At 41.4% G+C, this 26,652-nt stretch overlaps 1 protein-coding gene and 1 pseudogene across 1 annotated transcript; one reads left to right on the forward strand and one right to left on the reverse strand.

Annotated features, from left to right (window-relative positions):
* Positions 1-365: 365 nt before the first annotated feature.
* On the forward strand, positions 366-25,194 carry LOC113407934 (valacyclovir hydrolase-like). The gene is made up of 7 exons (XM_026658939.2): positions 366-529; positions 8,977-9,080; positions 11,530-11,696; positions 16,206-16,359; positions 18,745-18,876; positions 22,211-22,334; positions 24,850-25,194. Exons 1-7 carry the CDS (start codon positions 411-413, stop codon positions 24,935-24,937), a joined length of 888 nt encoding a protein of 295 aa, XP_026514724.1. The 5' UTR covers positions 366-410; the 3' UTR covers positions 24,938-25,194.
* Positions 25,195-25,496: 302 nt separating this feature from the next.
* The window catches only part of LOC112125801, a 1,256-nt pseudogene continuing 100 nt past the window's right edge, over positions 25,497-26,652 (reverse strand).

Below are 26,652 nucleotides of genomic sequence, written 5' to 3' on the forward strand. Positions count from 1 at the left end.
TCAGGCGAAGCCCCGCAGCCCCTCCAGCTGCACATGGGTGGCACTGCACCAGGTCACAATGCCACTCACTCAGCTTTGGGGCCTCCGTTCTGCAGGAGGAGCGGGCACACGGGGCAACGGGGGGGACGGGAGACGCTGCTCCCCTGGGACCAGCTCCTGCACCAGGGCTCCCCCTGGGGGCCTGCCCAGCCTCGCCCCACTTCGAAGCAGCCCGAGTCCCCTCCGTTCCCGCAGGCCTCGCTCAGCCACCGCCCCGAAGAGCGGCGCGGCGCTGGGGGCACCCTGGGGCAAAACGTGATCTGGCGGGTGGCCCGTGTGGGGCGACGCGGGAGCCAGGGGGTGGGGTCTTTGCAGCACCGCGGCCCGCCCTGCGCCCGAGGCGGGGCGGCTGGCAGCTGCGGGGAGCGGGAATGGCTCGGCCGGGCGCTGGCGGGGCGCTGCTGCGGGTTCTCCTCTCCCAGCTCCCGCCGGCCGCGCGCGGGGCGCCGCCGCTCGGGCTCCGGGGACCTGCTGCTGCTGCCTCCTACGGGTAAAGTCAGCCCCGGCTCTGCCCGGCCAGGCCGCGGCGCAGCCAGCGCGGAGCCGCCCCCGCCTCCCAGGGCGTCTCAGCCCCGTGCTGCTGCTGGGGAGCCTCGGCGGGGTGTTTTGAGGAAGGGGTGGTGTAGTGCTTTGGGGAAAGCTGGGGGAATCGGCCTGTGGGGTATTTGGGGGTTGGGCTTTGGCAGTAGGCTATGTAGGGATATTGGGGGGGGGGAGGGCGCTTTATTTCCTTAGCTTCCTTCTTCGGATATAAGGACCCGTCACTAGTCTCCACCCCCCTACCCCCATTCTCCTCTTTTTGAGCTCTCGGCTGAGTCCCTGTTCCCCCTCCCTTCTCCCCCGCCCCCCCCCCAGGTGCCAGGCTGCACCCCTAGCTCCTCTACTAGGGGCCAACGGCCTCCTGGAAACAGCCAGGGTTGCTAAGGGATGTGGTAGGGAAGAAAGACTGAGGAGGGAAAAGGGAAAGTTGACAGCTGAATTTTAAAGCTGTCCCTGCCAATCCATTCTTCACGCCACAATCCTTTGCCCCCAGCCAAAGCCCAGCTTGGATTTGTGGCGTAGCTGAAACTGAAGTGTCGTTCCCTTGTCCTTCACAAATTGCGCCCCATTTCTGCAAAGCACAATGCTGCAGCATGATTTGTGGATACAATACAAATGTGGTTTCAGCCTATGGAGGGTGCAAGGCTGAGCCAGGCTTTAGGGGGCAGAGAACCACAGTGCTGTGCTAGAAGTAGATGCACCAGCACAGGCTGCTGGGCACTACTGATTGACTGTAATTCCCAGAAGTTCAGGGCTATGGGCCTGTCGGCCTTGGCCCTCTCTACATTACAGGTAGGAAATGTTTTTAAACATTGTTTTAAAAACAAGTTTTCTGTGTACATATATAGTTGTGTTGGGTGGTGTGAAATGAGGCATACCTTCTTTAAAACAGGTTTCAGACACTGTTCACATCTAGTTCCGATGCCCTGTATATGCTGGCCAACATAACCAGGCAGAAAACTAGCTTCTCAGCCTCCGCAAGTTAGGGTGGCTGGGGTCAAGGGGATCAAATCTGTATTAGCATGATTCTAGCACAATTTCTGACCAGCATGGATTGAAATTGTATTTTTCTGAGAATTAGGTTGTACAGACTTACTCTCTCTAGAGTATAGTCATAAAACATACTTTGCAGACCACACATTGCTGATCGCAGTTTCTCCATCCAATGTGCTGGAACCCTCCTAGTGACATCTTTAAGAACATAAGAACAGCCGTACTGGGTCAGACCAAATGTCTATCCAGCCCAATATCCTGTCTACCGACAGTGGCCAATGCCAGGTGCCCCAGAGGGAGTGAACCTAACAGGTAATGATCAAGTGATCTCTCTCCTGCCATCCATCTCCACCCTCTGACAAACAGAGGCTAGGGACACCATTCCTTACCCATCCTGGCTAATAGCCATTAATGGACTTAACCTCCATGAATGTATCTAGTTCTCTTTTAAACCCTGTTACAGTCCTCGTCTTCACAACCTCCTCAGGCAAGGAGTTCCATAGGTTGACTGTGCGCTGTGTGAAGAAGAACTTCCTTTTATTTGTTTTAAACCTGCTGCCCATTAATTTCATTTGGTGGCCCCTAGTTCTTATATTATGGGAACAAGTAAGTAACTTTTCCTTATTCACTTTCTCCACACCATTCATGATTTTATATACCTTTATCATATCCCCCCTTAGTTTCTTCTTTTCCAAGCTGAAAAGTCCTAGCCTCTTTAATCTCTCCTCATATGGGACCCGTTCCAAACCCCTAATCATTTTAGTTGCCCTTTTCTGAACTTTTTCTAATGTCAGTATATCTTTTTTGAGATGAGGAGACCACATCTGTATGCAGTATTCAAGATGTGGGTGTACCATGGATTTATATAAGGGCAATAAATATTCTCCGTCTTATTCTCTATCCCTTTTTTAATGATTCCTAACATCCTGTTTGCTTTTTTGACTGCCGCTGCACACTGCGTGGACGTCTTCAGAGAACGATCCACGATGACTCCAAGATCTCGTTCCTGATTAGTTGTAGCTAAATTAGCCCCCATCATATTGTATGTATAGTTGGGGTTATTTTTTTCCAATGTGCATTACTTTGTCCCATTTAACACACACACAACACTACCACTGAGGCAAATAATTTCCATTTCATTATCAAGCTACCATGGCTTTAGGGGGCACTGATCTATCTGATCCTGTGCATACAGTCAGTTCTTCCAAAACAGAAGACCTTTGTTCCTGTCAAAATCAAGGAGGAAGATACAAGAAGCAGAGAATCTCTTAGATGCATAAATGGGACAAACAAAACTGCAAATTTTATCTTGGAAGTCATAAAAGACATGCCTGGGCATGTTGTTTGGCAAAGGCAATAAAATTGCTCTTATTTTTACATGCTTCAATAACATTTTTCTACTATGCCTAATGTTTTTTGACAAACCAGTAGCACTCTGAGTGTTGCCTATTCTAAGCAGGGAGTGAAATGGACTACCTCAAGCCTGTTGAAAAAAATAGAGTGGTTAATTTTTTGAGATTAGCATTTTGAGTTGCTGATTCTAGTCTTTTCCCTGACTGATTACATATTAACTTCACAGTAATGTGATGATTTGCTGAGTTTGTGGTGCAGCCCCTCACTTGGTCTTCATCCAGATAAAAAGGTCTGTATATATTGACTATGAAATTCCAACAGTCTCTTTTTACTTGGCTCAAGAGCAAGTGTGAGGCAGCATCACACATTCAGCAGAAGGTCACTTCACATGAAGTTAATAACTAGTCAGAGGGAAAGGCTACAGAATGTGTAAGTGCAACATGAAAAAGGAAAGCAGTATAGTTTTTCTCCAGAGATCTGTAAAAACAACACTTCAGTGCCCACTTTAAAAAAGGCAACAGGAGGTAGTTTTGTCAATAAAGTTAGGAAGGGTTTTTTGCAATTTTTAAAATGGTTTCAAGCAATGGGATATTAAATGTTCCTACAAGGATTAGTTAAAATTGAGTTGAAGTGCTTATTCACCATAGTGAAGGATATAGTCAAATAAGCTGCATGGAATGGAATTTTTAAATCAAAAGACAAGTGCTGTGTTTTACTATTTTTTTTAAATAGGCTGTGCTTTCTATTAATAAGTGTTGTTCAAAAATTGGGCAAAGGACATGCCACACTTCTTACCCTGAGCTCAAAAATTTAGCTGCATCATATTTGGTTATGAAACTTGGTTTATATGTATAGATATTTACAGTAGGTACAAAAAAGCTTGGTTGATCAGTTTTAATAGTCAAATTAATTTGTTAAAACATATCCCCATAACAGGTAGTCAAAATTTATTGAGTTATAAATGGCATAATGACTCTTCCAGTATGAGCCATAGTCATGAAAACCAGTTCCAGACTTGCACCCCAATCTTCAAAGGATCTGTGTAGATGGAGCATATAGATCTAATTGCAGGATCAGCGCCTTAGTTTGGTACGTGCCATTACCAACTACAGCAGGAATTGGCAACCTTTGGCACGCGGCTTGCCAGGGTAAGCACCCTGGTGGGCCGGGCCGGTTTGTTTACCTGCCGCGTCCGGAGGTTCGGCCGATCGCGGCTCCCACTGGCCGTGGTTCGCCGCTTCAGGCCAATGGCTGCAGGAAGCGGCGCGGGCTGAGGGATGTGCTGGCCGCCGCTTCCCGCCGCTCCCATTGGCCTGGAACGGCGAACCACGGCCAGTCGGAGCCGTGATCGGCCGAATCTGCGGACACGGCAGGTAAACAAACCGGCCCGGTCCGCCAGGGTGCTTACCCTGGCAGGCCGCGTGCCAAAGGTTGCCGATCCCTGAACTACAGTATTGTGTTACATAAACACTTAGTTTATGTACAGTCTGGGCTGCCTTCTTGTGAATAAAGGACTGCAATTTAATTCCACTACCATGAATTAGGCATAGGAGTCTGCACAGCCATTGTTTGTTCATTTTGGGTTGCTTTATGAAAAATGATTCAAAGTAAAAGTAATTCAGTCCTGAAATCAGTCCTGAATGTAAACTATGTGGTGGGGGTTATGCCAGCCTCCGTGTTTAGAACAGAGGTAAGAATAATGTCAAAGCTTAATAAAGAACAAAACAATCTCACTAAATCATGAAGTTGTTTTGTGAGTGGCACAGAAAGAAAGTTTCTCTGAACCTTAATGCTTTAAAATAACATTCCTACAAAAAAGCAAATAAAACTCTCGTTGACTTCAATGGGGCAAAGATTTCACCCACGATACTTAAGGCAGGTAAAGTAGTAAAATGAATAAAGGTTAACCATTAGATAACCAAATGGTGAGACGTCCATATGTGTTTTTTGTTTTTTAAAGTGAGATAAGTTAGTCAAAAGAGTACTGCAACTATTAGGATATAAATTAATTGGAAGACAAAATGCAAACTCCTATGTCTGTTTTTGAATGAGGTAAGTGTGTAATACAGAGCTATGCCAGAAGACAAGAACCATACAGTGAAATCATAGAATAGTGTTGTACTTAAAGATCATTAACAACATCAAAATACAACATTCTGTAATGAAAACAAAGTGTAGAAAAACATTAGTTTCACTGATGTTTCATATTTGGTGCAGTTAAAAGGATGGTATTAAACTGAAACTTAGAAATTGGTCTTTTATCCTCTTGAGCAAGACATGACTTACTGCCAAAAAACCAAAGCCTTTTAAAATTATTTAAAATTCCAGTTGCCAGGACTATTCTCGCAGCTCATTTTAATGATATCCATTGACATCATTTCACAGTGGATAAAATATGGAATTACAATAATCTCTCACTTCAGTCAACTATCCTTTCCTACTTAGGTTAATACCTCATGTCTGATCTGTCACTGTCTCTAAAGTGCTTTCTCAGTCATTCACACGATGACTATGTTAAAATTGCCCTTTGTTCAAATTTTAGTAGTTGAATGAATGGTTGAAGTGATGTCCTTGCTTTTGGTGGCATTCATCCTTTTATGGACACGGCTAGAAACATTGTAGACTACATCCTTGAGGCTCATAAAATACTTCTGAAAAGCAGATTTTTTTTACAGGAATTGGCTTTTGGAATGCCCCAGATTGCACCAAATGGCAGGTATTTTCAAAAAACATTTCCTGATGAAGGTCCACCTCAAAGTTTACAACAATGTTATGGTGTAAATATGCACAGTATCCTGTTTAAATAACAAAGTGCAAATGCACTAATAGAAGTTTGTTTGCCCGATGGTATTATCTCCCTCCTTGATTATGGCTTAGAAAAAACATTTTTGCTTAAATGGGAAAATGAATAAATATCTCAGACTGTCACTCCATCTCTTTGCAAACATGCTGTGCCCTCTCCTCACCTTCCAATACACAGTATTAATGCCAGGTTAAAGTGCAGACTTTTTGTGGGATTATTGGCAGCCTGCCCTTGGATCCAAATATTCCTGTGTGCAGTACAGATCTGGTGCTATCATACCATAACGTACAATTCCAACTTTACACGTGTTAACTAATAGAAGTACAATTAGGTAAATCTCATGGGCTATGGAGCACTAGGAAGCTTGTGGAGAAAAAGCAAGAAGGAGGGTAGAGCATCTATGTATTTCATACATGTCACTGAGGAAGCTGTCCTTTGTAGTTTGGGGTGACTGTTCCTTTGGCCTGGAAAAGGAAATTACACAGGGGTGGAAAGAGGGCTCAGAAGTCCAGGGCCAACACTCACACTAGTCAGAAAAGTACTTAAATATTTAAGCCCCTGGAGTCAATGGGATTTATGCACATGCTTAATGTTAAACATGTGTGTAAGTGCTTTCCTGAATAGGGATGGATTTAAGCACATGCTTGAATGCTTTCCTAAAAAAAGCACTTTTGCCAGTAGCGAGTGCTCCCTTGACTGGCCAGGATTGAGAGTAGTAGCGTAGAGTAGAGAGTAGGACTGTGTCTTCACTGCAAAATAATAGGTGTGATATTACATGGAGCTAGCTAACTTGAATTAGCTTTCTAGATGTAAAATCCTAGTAGAGACATGGCACAGGTAAGTGTTACCTTGAGGTAGCTAGTTGAGATAAAAGACTACCTGTGCCTTGTCTCCACTAGATTTTAAATTCACATAGCTAATCTGGGTTAGCTCTCTCAATGTAAAAACACACCTCTTTCTGCAGTGAAGATATAACCTGGAAGGTTAAAGCTCATCTGTGCAGTGCTTTCTCAGGGACTGGTCCGATACTGTGGAAAGAACTCCCACAGGAACTAAGCACCATCATAAACCTCATTACCTTCCACTCCAGGTGCACCTCTTTGGTCTTGCCTTCTCCAAATACAACATATAGTGATACAATAAAGAAAAAGATAGGATAGGAGAGAGAGAAAAAAACAAGTGACCAATGTTACTCATGCCACTTAATGCACTACTATAAGGTGCTCAGGTACTACGGTGATGAGAGCTACATAAGAACCTACAGAGAGTAGAATAGAAGAAAACTCCCACACTTGCATATTTGAGTTCTAGTGTGGCTGGAACAGAAGTTAACACAAAAGTAAAAGTAATCAAGTTATCTTGCCTCTTCAATGGGAAATGGGTTTGTACTTTATTTCCTCAATATCCAGCAAGATTTTTGCTATTCAGAGTAGAAAAAGAGGTCATTATTCAAAATGGCACTAATACCTCCTTTCTCTGCTCCAGCCACTTGAAACGGACAGGCTTCAACAGTCAGTTGAAAGAGACTCGAGGGGAAAAAAATAATCACTTTTCTGGATAAATCAAATTCTACTGCACCATGTTCCTGCATTCATGGATTACACTTTGGAAACATTTAGGGTCTAAAACCATCTAATATTCCAAGTAGAAATACATATTAAAAATCAAATTAATTTACATTTCCATAAATATGTAGCGGGTTAGCAAAGGCCTAACAGTCAATGTAACAATGATCTCTCTAAGAATTATCTGATGATGGTATCAGAATTCCAAACTATGTAAATACAAGTATCTTCATCCTTTAGAATTTTTCTGTACTGTTAATTTTCCTACGCTTGTGACTGACTTTTGTAATCTTGAAGGTTTACTTTGCTACTTCTTCCTGTTGAAACATTTTGCACAGTAATGTATTTTCTAATTGAACAATACCCTCTGCTCAGATTACATTGAATTGAATTGTATGATGAGATTCCACCCGCCCCGCCCCCAGTCGTAGGTTTTTTCATTACACAACTGGATCATAAGTAACCATAAACCACATTCTGTTATGTAGCAACAGAGGATGAGGTTCAGAGCAACAACAGCAGCCATTTGGAAGCAGTTCAGTAATACAGTGATATTTCCTTTTAACATTTATTTGTTTTTAACACACTTCTGTAGGCACTTAAAGCTGTAGTTACACTGATTGTTTCTTAAAATCTCCCATTATTGTGCTACCATCAGTATCACGTGACATACCGAAGCCACCATAGTTTAACATGATTATGATACAGTAGTTAAAAAAATGCCAGCAGCAAGGGCTACACAGGAACCATACAAGTGGAGGTGTTACCTCCTTGCACTTAGGGGAAATAATGTATTCCTATCCCTAGGATGCTAGCTTACCTATACCGGCCAGTTCCTAGGAGGTGCAAAGCCAAGGCTCTCTGCCTAGTCTCCAGACACACCTACTCAAGGGGCAAGGCAGGGTACTAAACAGGAATGCAGTGCCCCTTTAACCTGCATGCCTGGACTCAGGTAGTTTGCTCAGGGCAGCAAGGGGAGTGCCTTATTCCACATTTGCTTCCCTATGTGGATGCGCAGTCCATCTCACAAACTAGACCTAATCCTTTTTCTGCTTTTATTCCTACTGTATCTGTCACTTCATTTGGGCACTGTATAGAACGAAGTGCTGAAAAGTGATATACCAAGGATTTTAACAACATTCCAATAACTTTAGTAATGTGCTGCACACCTCCAATAGCCAGGCTGAGTCATTCAGAACTTAGAACTTACCTCTTTTCCTTTTTGGATCTCCCAATGTTCCATCTTGCCACAGAGCACTGTCTCCTGCTGCAAGCAATGTCCTGTCATCCTCTGTGCTGGGGAGGGTAGGCAGTATTACGTCTGAAGGTTTTTGGGGGGTGGGGGTGGGGGAGGTATTCAGTAAGAATGTTATGCAGATTTGAAACGTTTTGGTTTTTTCCAAAAGATACAAATTATTTAAAAAGACACTTTGCAGAACTGCACAGTATTATAAAGTAAAAATGTCACATGCCTGACTTCCCATGTAGTCTGCCTCTATTTTCCAGTAGCAATCTGTTTGATTCTTTCTCTCTCTCACATTCCCCTTCCCCCACAAAGGCAAACAGAACCCTTTAAATATGGCTGTGTTGTCAGTGTCTAGCATTAGTAATTACTGCATAGTCCACTGAATGACTGCACTGTAATGAGATATTAGCTTGTTGAATAATTTTCTTTTCTTCTAGTACTTCAATAACATCTGCTAAAATAAAAGTGAATGGAGTGCCCCTGCATTATAAACAGACAGGACAAGGGGATCATGCAGTTCTGCTTCTTCCTGGGATGTTAGGTCAGGAACTTTTGTCATATTAGGACTTGATATCAGTACTTTTTTCTTGATTTTTCTAAAGCTATTTTGTACTCTTTTTGTAAGATCTTTTTCAGCAACTTTTTACCTTTTTATGCATTACCTTTTAAAAACTAGAATTTGGTACATGTAGAGTTAGGAAAAATCAAAGTTATTTTAAACAGTTACCAGTTTTACAAAGTTATTCTTATCTAGAACACCAGAGACCTTCTAAATGCAAACATTCTAGGCCTGAATCTCCATTGCCTTGCACCTTCTGTAGTCACTCCCACCAGCACAAAGTGGGTGTAAAATGCTACCATTCTGATTTAGTAATGTTGTACATTCACTTTGCACAGGTGCAAATGACTACACAAGGTACAAACAATGGAGAGTCAGGTCCATTGTGTTCTATATTTTAGTATATAAGGACTGAATGAATGATCATCTCTAAAAAGAGTGTAAGTGCCTTCCAATTCCAGCTATAATAATGAACAATACGATGGCAGCGTTTACATCTTGTTTAAACAAGAGCTTTCTCATGAAGGGGAAAAATAGCAGAGGTGATATTGTTTTTTTTTAACAAGCGTCTATGTTCACCTTTTGGTTATTCAATTTCATAATGCATCAGTTATATTTGATTCTCAGCTGCTTTTGGAGACTCAGAGTGCACCAATGGCCAGGAATGTCTATCTAGTGGTTGCAACCTCTCCCTTTGGAGACATTTCTGGAGAGATGGTGTCAAAAAAATAGGAAGAAAAGGGACTGTCTAATTTTAATGGTGTAGGGGAAATAATTCTTAAATTGTTCATTACTGATATTGATCCTGTTTCTGAGAGAAGTCAAGAAAGGCACATGTATGAATTCAAAATTGATTTTTTGCAATGTATACATAGTTTTATTTTGAAATGTACATGCTATAGTTTAATTATTACCACTAAAACACTAGTTGCCAGATTTTGTTGTCTTACCTATTTTAAATGTCTTTGGGCTGAAGCTTGGTGTATAATGTGTTAGTGCAGGTATGTTTTAATATTTAGTAAAAAAATGAATGACATACTTTTTGGTGTCATTTTATAAAATGTTAAATGATTAATAGCATATTAGAGACATGAGACTTTGTGTTATAGATGGTTATAAGCAACCTATTGACCCACGGAGTCAATTGATTAATAGTTGTTTTAATGAGTGGTTAATCATTTATCCTTTATAGACTATTCATAAGGTGCCCTTAAAAATAAAGTAACCCACTTTTTAATGGCATCAAGCACTTGGATCACAGCACTTTCTACTAATAAAATTAGTAGTTGATTTATAATACCAGGGCAGTCCAATTCTTCTCCATCTAGCCTGGTATTCTGCTTCTGGCTGTGGCCATTAAATGTTATTGCAAGGGAAGAAAACTCATCCATTAATATAATCAGCTAATTGCACCATGCTGTAGATCAGGGGTCGGCAACGTTTGGCACGCAGCTCGCCAGGGTAAGCACCCTAGTGGGCCGGGCCAGTTTATTTACCTGCTGACGCGGCAGGTTCAGCCGATCGCGGCCCCCACTGGCCGCGGTTCGCCGTCCCGGGCCAATGGGGGCGGCGGGAAGCGGTGCAGGCGAGCGATGTGCCGGCCGCGGCTTCCCGCTGCCCCCATTGGCCCGGGACGGCGAACCGCGGTCAGTGGGGGCCGCGATCGGCCGAACCTGCCGCGTCAGCAGGTAAATAAACTGGCCCGGCCCGCCAGGGTGCTTACCCTGGCGAGCCGCGTGCCAAACGTTGCCGACCCCTGCTATAGATGGTGGAGGTAATGAGATTATTTTTTAGAGCCCATGTGCTCCCATAAACTTCCGCTGGTTTTGTCATGTCTCCAGTTACTCTTACTGATGTAAAAGAGGTATTTGGGGTATTCTGATCAGAATTTTAAAAGTATTTTAACAGCCACTTTTAAATTCTAGAAGTGTAGAGCCGTTTAGGATGAGATTTGTATTTACAGTCTTTCAACACATTATACTAGGGCTAAATAAGTTTGATCACAAAACTGCTATCTCAACCCTTGTGTTCATAGAGATTATAGTCCAATAGAATCCTCTACACTCAGACAGCCCAACTGATTTCCTAACACCCCACCAATTTAAAAAATGTCTGAAAATATGTGTATGAAAAATATTGCCAAATCAAGGCCTTAGATCCTACAGTAGTGGGTGCTACAGAAAACTCTTAAAATGGGTATATTACTTGGTTAACCAATACTTACCCATTGATACCACTAGAAGAAAACATGTTCATTCAGCAAAATTTTTATTCATACTGTTGTGATTAAGCAGTGGTCATGGTCCATACTATTTATCTAAATCTCTTCACTGGTAGGTGTCCCAACTAAGTGAATTTATGAAGTCCATTTGTAGCATGTATAGGGTAGTTGTAATGTGGCGATTAATTTATCAGGACATAATGTTTTTAGGGAGTAGTCAAAGTGATTTTGGACCACAGCTCAAATCTATGAACAAGCAGCTGTTCACAATAGTTGCCTGGGATCCTCGGGGCTATGGACATTCTATCCCTCCAGCTCGAGATTTTCCTCCAGATTTCTTTGAAAGAGATGCAAGAGATGCTGTTGATCTGATGCAGGTAAATCCGTTCTGAGATAAAGTCTGGTTTTCCTTAATGGTGGTGGGGAGGGGCGTAGTCAAGGATTATATGTTTTACAGTAGTAATTGCTGATATTAAATTATGCAAAAGTGCTTAAAATGGATGGAAATATGTTCTGCTTGGGAAGCTTGTTTTTTTCTTCCATCTCTCTTTTATCACACAGAAGATTTAGCCATGGAATTAATTATGTAAGTAAGCAGCACAATCTTATTCCAGAATATTTTGCCCCAGAATGTTTGTGACTTTATAGTTGCATGAAGTCCAGGAAAACTATATATGAAAAACAAGACCTACGGTTAATAATTGTAGCTGACAAGTTCTTTAGTGGGTGATAATTAAGACATTTTGCAAGAACCTAAGATGTTTAACGTCTAATCCTGCAAACTAAACTGACATATTTCCATTGTAAGGTCTATTCCTGAAATAGTTAGAATGAGGAGTCAGAGGCTTCCTAAATCCACACAGAATATAATGTACACACTTATTCTGAGTACAAAGAACATGACTCATGTCTGTCATTGATCCTCCTGCTTTTTAAACCTGATTTATAGAATCAAAGTGAAAAATATGTTGTGCTGTTGTTTTGTTCTGTTTTTATAAGAACTGTGCCAAATTAATGCTAAAGGAAAGCCTGACAATAAAACGTTAACTACGATATTGGCAACTTGTGAGTGGAATTCCTTATGTTAAACTACACAGTATCTTTGGCCATGTTAAGAATCCTGACAATGTAATATGTTCCAAAAATATCAGATAGGGTTTGGACAGCGAAGCCAGTTATTTCTTTTCACAGCAGCAACTTTGGAGAACCATGGGAAATTGAAAATGCAGCCTTCCTAAAGTACACAGCATAAGGAGATTAGTTGAACCAAAATAAGTCTGACAGGAAACATAGGAGAAATGTTTTTCCCTAGTCATGAAATCCAGCTGCCCCTTGCTTTACAGTATAACCAGACTAACGTACAAAGCCAGTACCACTCTGGCCAACCAGAACAAAAATGTTATCATGAGCAGGTGACAGGCTTCCAAATATGAAAGCTTGGAACTCCTCTTTTACCTGCTTCTCTTCAAACACTTAATGAATGCATGACAGAAAAAAGATGCTGTCCTCAAAAGGAGTACATCATTATGTATTATAATTATGATTATAATCAGATGCTTTGTACTCAATCTGGTAGAAAGCAGGGAAGCATCCCATCCACATTTATTCAGTGCTGAAGTTGAGAGTATAACTGACTAGATTTTTTGGCAACAGAAAACAGTGTAGCATATCTTCCACTTTTGAAGATTTGTATGTTTATAAGTACGTATATTAAAGGATTATTGAAATCTCACTTATGAATAGGCTTGGAAGGATTTTTTTTATTAAATGTCAAACTTTGGTTTCACTTTATACAAACTGATGAAAAAAATTATTTCCATCAATAGATACTTACATATAGGCAAAGAAAGAAAAAATGCTGGTTGAGAACTTATTAGAGTTTGAATAAAGGCTGTTTACTTTGTATATTTTGACATGTGATGTTGATAATTTGTGTTTTAATGGCTATAAAGCTTTATCTTTTTGAATATCAACATCCACTGTCATTAAATAATTGTCTGACAACCCCCACCATAATTTCCTGTAACTGAACATTTAAATTGATAAAAATTAAAAATGCTTAAAATAAAAATTATCCATTGAAATTATTTTAAAAAAAATTAAATTCTGCCAAGCCTCCTTATGAAGCATGGATTAACTTGTTTATACATTCTCACAAATACTGTATAGTAGCACTGTAGCTAAAGCAGGGGTCAGCAACCTCTGGCATGCGGCTCACCAGGGTAAGCACCCTGGCGGGCCGGGCCAGTTTGTTTACCTGCCGCGTCCGCAGGTTTGGCCGATCGCAGTTCCCACTGGCCACAGTTCGCCGCTCCAGGCTAATGGGGGCTGCAGGAAGCAGCACGGGCCGAGGGATGTGCTGGCCGTGGCTTCCCGCCACCCCCATTGGCCTGGAGCAGCGAACCGCGGCCAGTGGGAGCCGCGATCAGCCAAACCTGCAGAGGCAGCAGGTAAACAAACTGGCCCGGCCCACCAGGGTGCTTACCCTGGCGAGCCATGTGCCAGAGGTTGCTGACCCCTGAGCTAAAGAATCAGCCCTACTAATGAAGAGTAGGATTTCCAGAATAAGTGTGTCCACATGGAGAGTTAGGTATATCAGTTTAAATTCTCATCTTAGCTTATACCAGTATAACTTTCCGGCGTGGACAAGCCCTCAGAACTATTGGCTTTCTACAGACTCTGGTATTGACTACACTACAAATCCTTTGCCATATAGTGGTTTAGCTATTCTGACAGAGCCCCCTTGTGGAGATGCAGTGTAAACCAAAAGACAGAGTTGTGCTGGCATAGCTACACCATCTCCCCAAATGACATTAGCTATACCAACAGAAGCACTCTTCTGCCAACATAGTTGTGTCCAGCCTGGAGGTTTTGCAGGCATAGCTTTGTTAGCTAGGGGGTGTGATATTTGTCCACACTTCTAGCTGTTATAGCTAGGCTGGCAAAACTTTGTAGTGTAGACTAAACCTCTAGCATCTGTCTCTGTTAGACTTGGTTCATATTTTTTGAAATTTTCTTCCCAACTCACTGCTATAAGTTTTTCTTCATAAAATGAAAGCTGAGACTCTGAAGAACAATATAACAGCTTAAGACAGGTGTCAGTACTTTATATTACCATCTACCAACTGAATTAGATCCCTTTTTGAAATAAAAACCTCTTTATAACACTACTAGCAGAATTTAATATGGGAAAAGACCATTTTAAGCCTGCTTCACTGCCTACCACTACATCCAACAAAGACCAATAAGCACATTAGCATTGCTTCTAAAATTTTCAGCAGTGAGATTGTTAATATTGATATTTAAAACCTTCTGATACTTCAGTTTTAACATCCCATTGAGCCAAATGGGATTAGTTCATACATCTCCTAATTATTGTTTCAGGCTGACTGCAGACTCAGGTAGACATCACTTGTGTTGATTTACATTTCACTCAAATGAAAGCTTATGTTATACAGCAACTTTAAAACAATCTGCAATTATATCATACTGTACATGGCCACACTACGTATGGGGCCCTGGACGGAGGTAATTTCAAGTGAAATGCAGTCATACTACAGGACCGGAGCCAGCACAAGATAGCCCACAGAAACAGGGAGCCGTAACTGTTTCCCTGATTGTCCCCACCACCCTCTCACCCTCCTCCTGCTGTTAGTGGATCTTGGTGCAGCAGAGAATGTGACCTAGAATCTCCCAAGCCCTAGGGGGGAGTACACAGGATGAATTAAGGTCTTTGTGGGCTACAATCTTGCTTCCTTTGGAGAAGGCAGTCATTTCAACATAAACATTTTAATTGAAACTCATCATGAAGCAGTATTTAAAGTATACCGCTATAACCAAGAACAGTTCAAATTTCAGATCAAGTTTTCCAAGTGGCTTCAATCCAGCTTCACATTTAACACATGCCAAAACCATGCCTCTAAGCACACAAAAAGGTGGATTTGTACCAAACTGCTTAGATATTGAAGTACTCAGATTTTGGGTGCACACAATTGCAGGAGCTAATTTAGTGGTTACTTTTTAAAACTTGGACCCTCTAAGCCTAGTTTTCAGTGGTGAAATGCACCCACAGCTACTTACATTGACTCTAGCTGGTATTCTGAGTGCTCAGCACCTCATAAAATCAGACCCTAGCTGTTTCAAGTTGGACACCCAAAATTCAAAGCACTCTAAATTAGTGGATGCTTTTAAAAAGTTTGGCCAGTATAGGTAGCTTGCACAGACATACACTCTCTAAAACCCACAATAGATATTTAACAACAAGTGGCAGCAAGCCAGCTCTTGTTTTCCAGATTTTATTAACCTTTATATTTTCTAAGACTGCTTAGTAACTGCTTCTCAGGGCTTGTCTACACTTAAAATGCTACAGTATAGACACTACCTATGCCAACAGGAGGGGTTCTGCCATTGGTATTGGTAATCCACCTCCCCAAGAGGCAGTAGCTAAGTTGTTCTTCCTTCTGTCTACTGCTGTCTAAACTGGGGGCTAGGTCGGTACAGCTACATCTCTCAGGCGTGTGGATTTTTCACACCCGAGAGATGTACTATTCGGATGTAAAATCCTAGTGTAAACCAGGGCACAGTCTCATCTAAGATGCAGTCACCCACTGCCATACAGGTTCTTCAAATCTACAGGAAGGCAATCCAAGAATCTCTAGCAGCATCACACACACACTTACTTTAAATAGGGTTTTTTTTAATTGCTGCCTGTTTTAATATAAAGGAGTCTCTATTTGCATTTTAGTTGTGTGTTAATTGTAATTTAACTAAACTTGAGATTTTGGTTGAAGTGGTTAGTTTTCAAGAAACATTTGACTGCAGGTAGATACAGCTGTTTAGTAGTGAAGGCCAGTGATTTTTACTGTAATTTTCTCACACCAATCAAGGCACTGAAGTTTAAGAAGTTCTCTTTGCTGGGATGGAGTGACGGTGGGATTACAGCTCTCATAGCAGCTGCAAAACATCCAACCCTTATCCACAAGTTAGTTGTTTGGGGAGCAAACGCCGTTGTCACTCAGGAGGATCTGAAGCTTTACAATGGTAAGTATTAATTGCATGAATGGAGAAATGTCTGATGGCAAATAACTTAGTCTTTTCTTGTATCATACTAAGGCCTCTTCAGTTATCTTTGTATTGATCCTTTAAAATAACCCCCCCCCCCCCAAAAAAAAACCACCATAGGTGCAATAAAACAGAATAAGGAAAAACTTTCCTTAGGAACAACAGCAAAACTTTTTTTAAAAGTGTGTAATATCTAGTATTCTAGCATATAATGAGCAAGAATTTTTCCCCTCCTGAGGTCAGAATACACAATCAGAAAATAAAAAAGTTCATTTGTGTGCAGGAAAAAATGAATCACCCGTGTTTCCTTTCCCACTTTAATTCCCTTGAAATTCTTTGCTCTATTGACAAAAAAAAAAAAGGCTTTGTAAAGTAAAGAGACCCTGGATTTCTGATTTCTGGCTAACTGCAATTTTTCCAGCAAAACGAAGGCTGAAAAACAAAGAAAGAAACTTAGCATGCAGAAAAAAAAAAATCTGATTTCAGTGACCTGAGAAATGTCTGGGAAAATTATTTCTTCTAGAAATTGCATATTGCTATTTATTGTAAATTATTCATAATTTGCTTTGTATCCAAATTCGATGCTGTTCTGGTTATGAAAGTCCAATGGGCAGACGGAGTCATTTCTTAGTTTAGAATCAAGGGCACATTTCTCCAGGTATATAGAAAAATCTGTTCCTACTAAGACAGCTATTTTATATTTATTTATTTATTTATTTTTTGAAAAAAGAGGAGTTAGGTTGGTCAAAAAAGATTTGAAGAGAGAAGGCTGTACACACTTTGTTTGCCTTAAGCAAAGAGCTCACATGAATAAGTACTTCTCAGATAATATATGTTCTACTTTCATTTGAAAGTCAAATACTTATTTACAATTACTGTTAATGAAGCTACTGCCATTTTGTTGAAAAGGGACATCATTTGTGATAGTGGTAAGAGAGCATCCAGTGAAGGGACTATACCAGAACAAAAGTGTTTGTGCACAAATGTGAAGCCTTGTGTTTCCAGTATGAAACATAGTTCTGATTATTTAGCCATTACTACAACTGCATAAATACTATTTCACTTTTACATGGTCTCTTATATTGTTGATCTCAAATCTGTGGGCTCAGTCCTGCACCACTGAATTCAATGGGAGTTTTATTATGGATTTAACTGGTGCAGGATATGACTATTTGGCACTCCTCTGCAAAATAGCTAATGGCACCAGTGAGCTCAGAAATGCCATTTAAAAAAAAAAAAAGGTGAGAAGCATGAAGGGGTGGAAGAGGGTTATCTGGTCTCCAGGCCCTCTCAACTTTTTGCTTCTTTACTAAGACTACCAACCACAGCAGCAAATAAAATGGTAGATTTTGTGAAGGAGACATCTGTTCAGTAACAACTGGACTGGGATGACCGCTCTCATTTCCCATATATCAGTGAAGAGCTATTATAGAACATCTTTTAGTCACTACTGCCTTGTGATTGGTCAAACAGGTTGTATTTCATATTATTATTTATTGAACTCTTTAGTCCTTCCCACGCTATCAGAAGCCATTTTAAGAGCTCTCTGTTAGCAACTGTCATTGCTGTCTGGTGACTCAGGAGCTTTCAGTTATCTCTCCTTTTCTGTTGTGATAGCATTAGTCTGCTTCTCTGTAAGGTCCCCAAGAGTGACAACTACATGTGCTTTATGGGCATTATTGACAGCTGGAGATATACAAAATTTCTAAACCTGTCAAACAGGTGAGTAAAGTAGAATTCTAGATTATTTGTACAGCTCTGCGTAACATGCAGTGAGTCAGCAGGACTCCACTGAGTAGGCAGGTCTTGGTTTTCCTCTAAGAATGTGGCAAATGTACCATGATGTCAGCTTGCTGGAATGCCTTAGTAAAGACTTCCTGACATTGAACACTGGTGAATAACCATGTGCCAGCTTCAATCCAGAGGCCAGAGCAAAAAGCTGTCCTAGAGCGGGGCATCTATACCCTACCCTTTTTCTATAAAAATAGATATAATTTGAACTTTGACTCCAGATAAACACTCTTCTCCCCCACTCCACCCAAGAGACTGTACATGCTTTGGTGTCTCATCCTGCAAGCTCTCCTCCCTCCCTCCCACTGCAGGCAGCCTTTGTCCACCCCTTGCAAACACGGTAGCAACAATTAATTTGCAACTTGAACTCAGAAAGGACTCTGATGCAGACATTGAAATTAATTTATTTTTTCCCCTTCCACAGATGGTTTAAAAAAAAAAAAAACATTTAACAGAATTTTGCATCTGAAATGTACATTTGTAATTGGCTCTTAAAATGCACACTCACATATTTATGTGGATGCTATTTGTTTATTGAAAAGGGTCTAATGTATTCAATGCCATTTTACATAGCTATCCGAGATGTTTCAAAATGGAGTGAAAAGATCAGGAAACAAATGGAAGAAATGTACGGACATGAATATTTTGCAAAAACATGTGAGGCCTGGGTAGATGGAATATCTCAGTTTGCTGACAAGCCAGATGGTAAGATTCCTGCAATTGCAGCAGCAGAAAAGCTGCAGATAAAAATCTCTCAACATTGCTTAGTAGCCAACAAAGGAAGAACTAGATGCACACACCACACAGTATTATGAACCAGCTGACTCACACTCATGAATACAGCAGACACTTCACAGAATTTAAGTGATGAACAGGAGGAAAGAGCTTTTGGAAATCATTATCTGACAATTGTCTCTGCCTTTGCTTTGCCACAAGCTAGGTTGACTAAAATATCATTTTTAAATAGATGTAGTTGGATAGTTTCTTCTCAGGTTCATTTTCAATTCTCTTACAATGAGGGAATATTTTCTACTCTAGAGATATGAGATAGAAACCTTAAAACGAATGCTTTTTGGGCTACAGGTAGCAGTAGGTATTGAAAGCAGGGCAGGGAAGTTTGGTTTTCAATGATTTGTAGTTCAGATTTAACAAAGCATAGTTAAAATAATACAGCCAAAGATAAAGCATCTAAAATAGATCAGTTATAATTCAGTACCAACCATGTTATTTTTAAGCTTGACTCTTAAAAATCTTTGGGAATAAACTCTTACTAGAGAGAAGTTTGTAAACAAGATGGGGCCCTAAATGCTAAACAGCAATTTTCTGTTTTATTTCATAGCAAATTTGCTTTTAAATTATGGAATGCAAATATATACACTACATATGGTGCACAAAAGGCAAAGAGCCCAAGATTCCCTTTTGTGCATTTTCCTTTAGTCCTTATAACCAAAATAGTAAATATCTGACAATGGTTCTGAATAGACAGTAGGCATCAAATGACTGCAAGGAAAGTGTTTCCTTACATTTTACTTCTTCAAATCCAGACAGACTTGTAAGAGAGATGCCAGTCAGCTGATACCATAATTTCTCCCAGTAGGGAGGCATCTTAAGTTGTATTCCAGTCCTCTTGTCATTTTGTTAAAAAATAACACCCCCTTAGATAGGGGTAAGCATAACTCTGGGGCATATATGCAGTGAAACCTTGGCTGACAGCCATAGTCACATCCTTTAGTGGCCACAATTTTCAGCACCTATGAAATTAAGTGTCCCTGGAAAAAGAGACCACCTGGAAACATTTAACAACTAGCTGACTTTCCCAGGTGCTGTAACTGGACCGAGCATTGGAAGGTGCTGAGCATTCTCAGCTCCCTCTGAAGTCAGCAATAGTTGGCAGCACTCAGCCGTCAACACTCTGCACGATCAGATCCAGTGTACACTAGGTCATTTGTGAAAGGCAGTTAGCTACTTTTGTACTGAGAGCGAGTTATGCATCAAGGTACCAGTGGATGAAATCAAGATAAGGGACAAATAAAAGCACTAGATTAACTCCAGTTTGAATGAAAGAAAATCATGCATGAACATGACTTAAGTAGAATAGCAAAAACTTGTGCTCAAACACAGCCTGTTTCTTAAAATTTCTCAAGACTATTTGCTATGAATAGGCAGGAAAGCTGATGGCGCAAGCAACTCTAAAAATAAATTATAAACTCACTGAGGATAGTGACATTCAAGGAGACACTGCATGAGTGGCTTAAAGCTGCAAAACTGAAGAATGTTCCTGCAAAGCATACCAACTGTGCTAAGGGAGGAAGTACAATCTGGTGATTAAAGCAGAGGACGGTTGGGTCTATTTCCTGACTGTGTAACCTTGGGCAAGCGACTTCACCTTTCTATACTTGCTGTTCTGAAGCTTAAACAACATTGAAAAGGTGCTTTAAAGATCCTTGGATGAAAAGCACCAAGTGAAAATGATTACTGGGCAATAATTGAAAAAATAAGGCAATGGGGGGGAGGCAGCATTATTTAAACTAGCCATGAGTGACTTGAGAGCTGGGCCAGCATGAGTATAGACACTTGAACTGGGTTCTAAGGCTGCTGCTATCTGTGAGGAAAGCCTTGCAAATTGAAAGTAGATTGTTTGAGAATGTGTAGAATATCAAATGAAAAAGTTTCTCCCCTCCTTGATTTACCCACAAACTCACTCATGAAAGCAGGAGACAAAGCCAAGAATGGAAAGCTGGCCCAAGAGTGCATAAACTGTATTGCTGTGTAGTATAATATAATGGGGGTGTGTGGAAAGGGGTAGCAGAATGCACATTATTTTATTGTTTACATGAAATTAAGTACAGAAAAAACCTTTGACTGGTTTGGTTAATTCTATATTAGGTGGACACCTATTACAAAGAGAAATGTCCATTATGAGTAGATATTACTGTATATTTATATACTTATTTTTTTTAAACCTACAGTATAAAAATTGTCAGGTAACCTGCAGCTTGATAACCTAGAACAACAGTAGCATAAACATGAGATGGCATAGACCTCAGAGACTGAAGAGATAAATTATAGCCAAGAAATCCATGCATTGTCTAGTTACGTGCTGTTAGAACAGGGGTCTCAAACTCAAATGACCACGAGGGCCACATGAGGACTAGTACATTGGCCTGAGGGCCGCATTACTGACACCTCCCCCCCCCGCTGCCCTTGGCCCCGGCCCCACTCCACCCCTTCCATGAGGCCCCACCCCTACCCCACCTCTTCCCACCCCTTCCCTGCTCCCATTCCAACCCCTTCCCCAAAATCCCCACCCCAACTCTGCCCCCTCCCTGCCCCCAGGGGGTGCCGGAGGGGTGTGGTGGGGGCTCAGGGCAGGGAGTTGGGGTGTGGGGTGCAGGAGGAGTGAGGGGTACAGCAGAGAGTCAGGGCAGTGGGTTGGGGTGCAAGAGGAGTGCGGGTTCCCCATTCCCAGCCAATTGGAGCTGCTGGGGGTGATGCCTGAAGCAAAAGCAACACACAGCCCCTCTGCCCCCCCTTCCCCACATTCCAGCCTCTCCCGGAGCAGCGCAGGGCAGGGCAGGGCAGGCCAGGCAGGGACCCTGCCCTGCCCCCGGTGCACATCCCTCTGGAGCCGCTCTAGATAAACACTGGGGGAGCTGCGAGGGGCTCAAGGGCTGCAGAAAATAGCCCCGCGGGCCACGTGTTTGAGACCCCTGAGTTAGAATGTTTAGAAAAGTGGGTGCCACAAATATTTCATGCACTGGCTTTGCTATGTATTGATGGTTCACTAGTCAACAGCTCATCACACAGCAGTAGAAGTATATTATGTATTTCATCTTTGGGAAAAGATGTTTTTGTACTGATGCTAGGCAGCGCAAGTTTGGCACTTGCTTATACCTCTGTGGTAGGGTGACTACATTGTACATGCCAATGGGTGCTAGTGGTAAGAGTTACAATAGAAGTTCCTAGTTTCTAACAATTTTTTCCATTTTAATCTTTCATGTTTTAAAATAAGAACATAACCTTAACCTATGTTTTTCAGGTAACATTTGTCAACATTTACTGCCTCACATAAAGTGTCCAACATTTATAATACATGGTGGGAAAGACCCTTTGGTACCACAGTTTCACGCTGAATATCTTCACAAGCACATCAAAGGGTCACGGTGAGTCATACCTTCAGCTGCACAGTTTTGAAGCACCTTCTGGGAAGGGAAGAAGTGAACACACAATATGGAAATGGAAAATCTTTAGGCAGAATTTCTCAAACACTGATGGAGTTGTTTCGAAGCATCCCCAGAATGGTACATTGAGAGCAGTGCAGACTACCCTTTTTACATTATAGTACTGTTTTTAAAAAAGGAGGAAGGAGCTAAAAGGGTTAAAAGCTGGCTAACTGACAGGTCTCAAAATGTCCGAGAATGGGGAATCATCAATCGAGCAAATGCATTTCTAGTGCATCCCACAGGGATTAGTTTTCGGCCCTATGCTATGAACATTTTTATCAATAACCTAGAAGAGAACAAATCACTACTGATAAAGTTTGCAATGATAAGGATTTGGGGAGTGGTAAATAATGAAGAGGACAGGTCACTGATATAGAGCAGTCTGGGCACAAATAATACCTATTTTAATGTGGCTAAATGTAAAGGTGTACATCTAGGAACAAAGGCGGCAGGTCATACTTACAAGATGGGGACTCTATCCTGGGAAGCAGTCACTTTGAAAGAGAGTTGGGAGTGGGGGTGAATAATCAGCTGATAATGAGCTCACAGTGTAACACCATCGTCAAAAGGACTAGTGCTATCCTTGGAACAGGAGTAGAGTGTATTTTACTTCTGTATTTGGCACTGGTGCAACTGCTGCTGGAAGACTGTGTCCAGTTCTATTACCCATAGTTCAAGGAGAATGTTGATAAATTGGAGAGGGTTCAGAGAAGAGCCACCAGAATGATTAAAGGATTAGAAAACATGCTTTATAGTGAAATTGTTTAAGATAAATAGACTCAAGGACCACAAAGAGAAGGTTAAGGGGTGACTTCATTACCATCTAAGTACATATATAGGGAACAATATTTAATAATGGGCTGTTCAATCTAGCAGAGAAAGGTATAACATGATCCAGTGGCTGGACATTGAAGCGAGACAAATTTAGACTGGAAATAAAAGGTGTAAATTTTTAACAGTGAGGGTACTTAACCATTGGAATAGAGTTCCAGGGTTATGGTGTGTTCTCCATCACTAGCAATTTTAAATCAGTACTGGATTTTTTTTTTTTTTAATTAAAAGAATATATGCTCTAGGAATTAATTTTAGGGAAGGTCTGTGGCCTGTGAACTATACACCATGGTGCCTTCTCACCTTGGAATCTATTAATCTAAAAGTGAAACTGTGTAGTTAAGACCACTTCCACCCATCTGAATTACTGCCACTGCACTCCTTGTGCCATATGATATTCAATAGCTATCCCCTTCAGCAGAGCTAACGGAGCACTGAAATACCAGGGCTGGAGCAGAAAGCCTAGTTATATCAAGTAGCACTGAATGCTAATGGCATAGCTGCTCTATCTACACATTTACTGAGATTTTACTACTGGGCGCTGGTCTCATAATAAACATGAAGTGACAGTCAACTATTTTGCTCAAGTGCATCCGTGTTTTTGGCATAATAAACTGTACAGACTACAAATATGTCCAGAGATGTTACTCTCAACCCCTTTACCCAAAATCTTGAAGTAGTGCTCATCTCATCCAGAAACTGTGGAAATGCATCCTCTTAGCATGTGGAATACAGCTTTTCATTCTCTTCCTAGCTGTGAATAGTCAGTCAGCTAGAGCTCCATTTTATTACTATTTTCAACAGACAGTACAGACTAACAGTAGAGTAGGATTAGGAAAACAGAAGCCATTTTTATGAACGCAAAACAGGCAAGTTCTGTTTAGTTAGCTGGTTTAACCTCTGTCAAAATGAAAATTAAGAGTTTACTTTACATGCTTCTCTATTCATACAGAATGTATACAGGTTTGCTCCATTAGCAAAATTTAAGAAATACCCAGCCCAACCCATTAGTTACTTAGCTGGTACACTTAGTGCCATGCTACCCTCACAATGAGTCTCCTCCATCCACTCCAGCATTGCTACTCCCTCCTCTGAAAAAGGGGATCACTTCAACTCATGACCATCATCACCCTGCTCTTTTCCCTGAAGGCAAGTACTGTAGAGACTATTCCAGTGTTGCCTCATAGGAGGCATCAGTGAGATGTTGTAACATTTCATGCTACCTCTGGAATGTTAACCCTCTACACCTGCTAGTGGAAACCAAGTATCTGGCTTCTGGCAAGTAGCTGACTTAAGAGAAAATTTCCCAGAGATTCACAATTATAGCTCATCTAACATTTTACCCTGATCCAACACCAATTTGTTTTCCCCAGAGATGGCATTTAGATTTGTAGGCACTAGTGGTAGACTGTCAAGGAGTCAATTTTAAGAATAACTCAGCTAATTATTAAATTGAGGAGCCAGATTCTGACTTTATACCCAAGGAAATCTGGAGAGTGTTTAAAAAGAAAAAACCTCTCAGGAGTTGCTTCAAATTTTGCACTTGGTTACCATGGTTATGCAGTGGCCCTATGTGTTGTATATACTAGTGTATGTTTAGAGTTTACATGATTATCTTTTTTAGGTTGTTTCTGATGCCAGAAGGAAAGCACAATCTACATTTACGCTTTGCAGAAGAATTCAACAAATTAGCAGAAGATTTCCTACGATAATAGAGTTTAACAAATTAAGTGTATGTAAGGTTATCTTAGTATATTTAATGATTATATTCCCCCTCTTTGGCCCATCCGAGTCATGTCACTGATTTTATTAGCAGTTTGATTCTCCATTATAAGAAACTGTAAAAGGAAATTGTTTGCATTTATGCCAGTTAGAGGTAGATTAAGATCCTTACTGTATCTTGCTTGGTAAACAAGTAGTGCATGGCAGAGATTAATCTGTCTGTAAAAAAAGTAACTAGTGAAGCAGCATTAAATCGGTCTTTGACTGGATCAAGGTTGTTATGTAGCAACTACTTAACTCCATATCAAGAAGCATTGAATGTGAAGTTAACAAGACTATATAAAAAGGTATGCTGGATGAGAAGTGGAGACCTATTTTAAAGAAACAAACCAGGAGACATTATTTTGAACACATACCTTTATGTGTCTTAAACTTTAAGATCAAAGCTGTCAAACTTGACAATTATTACATAGAGATCTTTAAGGTTACATAATGCTGACAGAGGATAATCAAGTACACGGCAAAGAAGAACATGCTTTATCATCATTATCAGAATTCATTCTGATCACATGCCTGCTTTAGTAGAGTTCCTCTGGTACCAACTGCCTTAAGCCTCATCCTCCTCTCCTTCCTCTTCAAATTCCCCCTGCTCATCAGCAGTGGCATCTTGGTATTGCTGATATTCTGAGACCAGGTCATTCATGTTGCTCTCGGCTTCAGTGAATTCCATCTCATCCATGCCCTCACCAGTGTACCAGTGCAAGAAAGCCTTACGCCGGAACATGGCCGTGAACTGCTCAGAGATTCTCTTGAACAGCTCCTGAATGGCTGTGCTGTTCCCAATGAAAGTGGCAGACATTTTGAGGCCGCGGGGGGGAATGTCACAGACAGCCGTCTTGACATTATTGGGGATCCATTCGACAAAGTAGCTGCTGTTTTTGTTCTGGACGTTGAGCATCTGCTCATCCACCTCCTTCATGGACATCCGGCCACGGAATATTGCTGCCACAGTCAGGTAGCGGCCATGGCGGGGATCACAGGCTGCCATCATGTTTTTAGAATCAAACATCTGCTGTGTTAGCTCTGGCACCGTCAGAGCTCGGTACTGCTGGCTGCCACGGCTAGTTAGCGGGGCAAACCCTGGCATGAAGAAGTGCAGACGGGGGAAAGGCACCATGTTGACTGCCAGCTTGCGGAGATCAGCATTCAGCTGTCCAGGAAACCGGAGGCAGGTTGTCACGCCGCTCATAGTGATGGAGACCAGGTGGTTGAGGTCCCCATAGGTAGGGGTTGTGAGTTTCAGCGTGCGGAAGCAAATGTCATACAAGGCTTCGTTGTCAATACAGTAGGTTTCATCCGTATTCTCCACCAACTGGTGGACAGAAAGGGTGGCGTTGTAGGGTTCAACCACTGTGTCTGACACCTTCGGAGATGGCATTACACTGAAGGTGTTCATGATACGATCTGGATACTCCTCCCTAATTTTGCTGATGAGGAGAGTTCCCATCCCAGACCCTGTGCCACCACCTAGAGAATGGGTCAGCTGGAAACCCTGTAGACAGTCACAGCTTTCCGATTCCTTCCTTACCACATCCAGGACAGAGTCCACTAGCTCAGCTCCCTCTGTATAGTGGCCTTTTGCCCAGTTGTTTCCAGCACCACTCTGACCTGGAAGGTGGAGTGGAAAGATGCTGATTTAGTCACC

Source organism: Terrapene carolina, unplaced genomic scaffold, assembly GCF_002925995.2.
Source record: "Terrapene carolina triunguis isolate 2854851 unplaced genomic scaffold, T_m_triunguis-2.0 Scaffold57, whole genome shotgun sequence".
Taxonomy (NCBI): domain Eukaryota; kingdom Metazoa; phylum Chordata; order Testudines; family Emydidae; genus Terrapene; species Terrapene triunguis.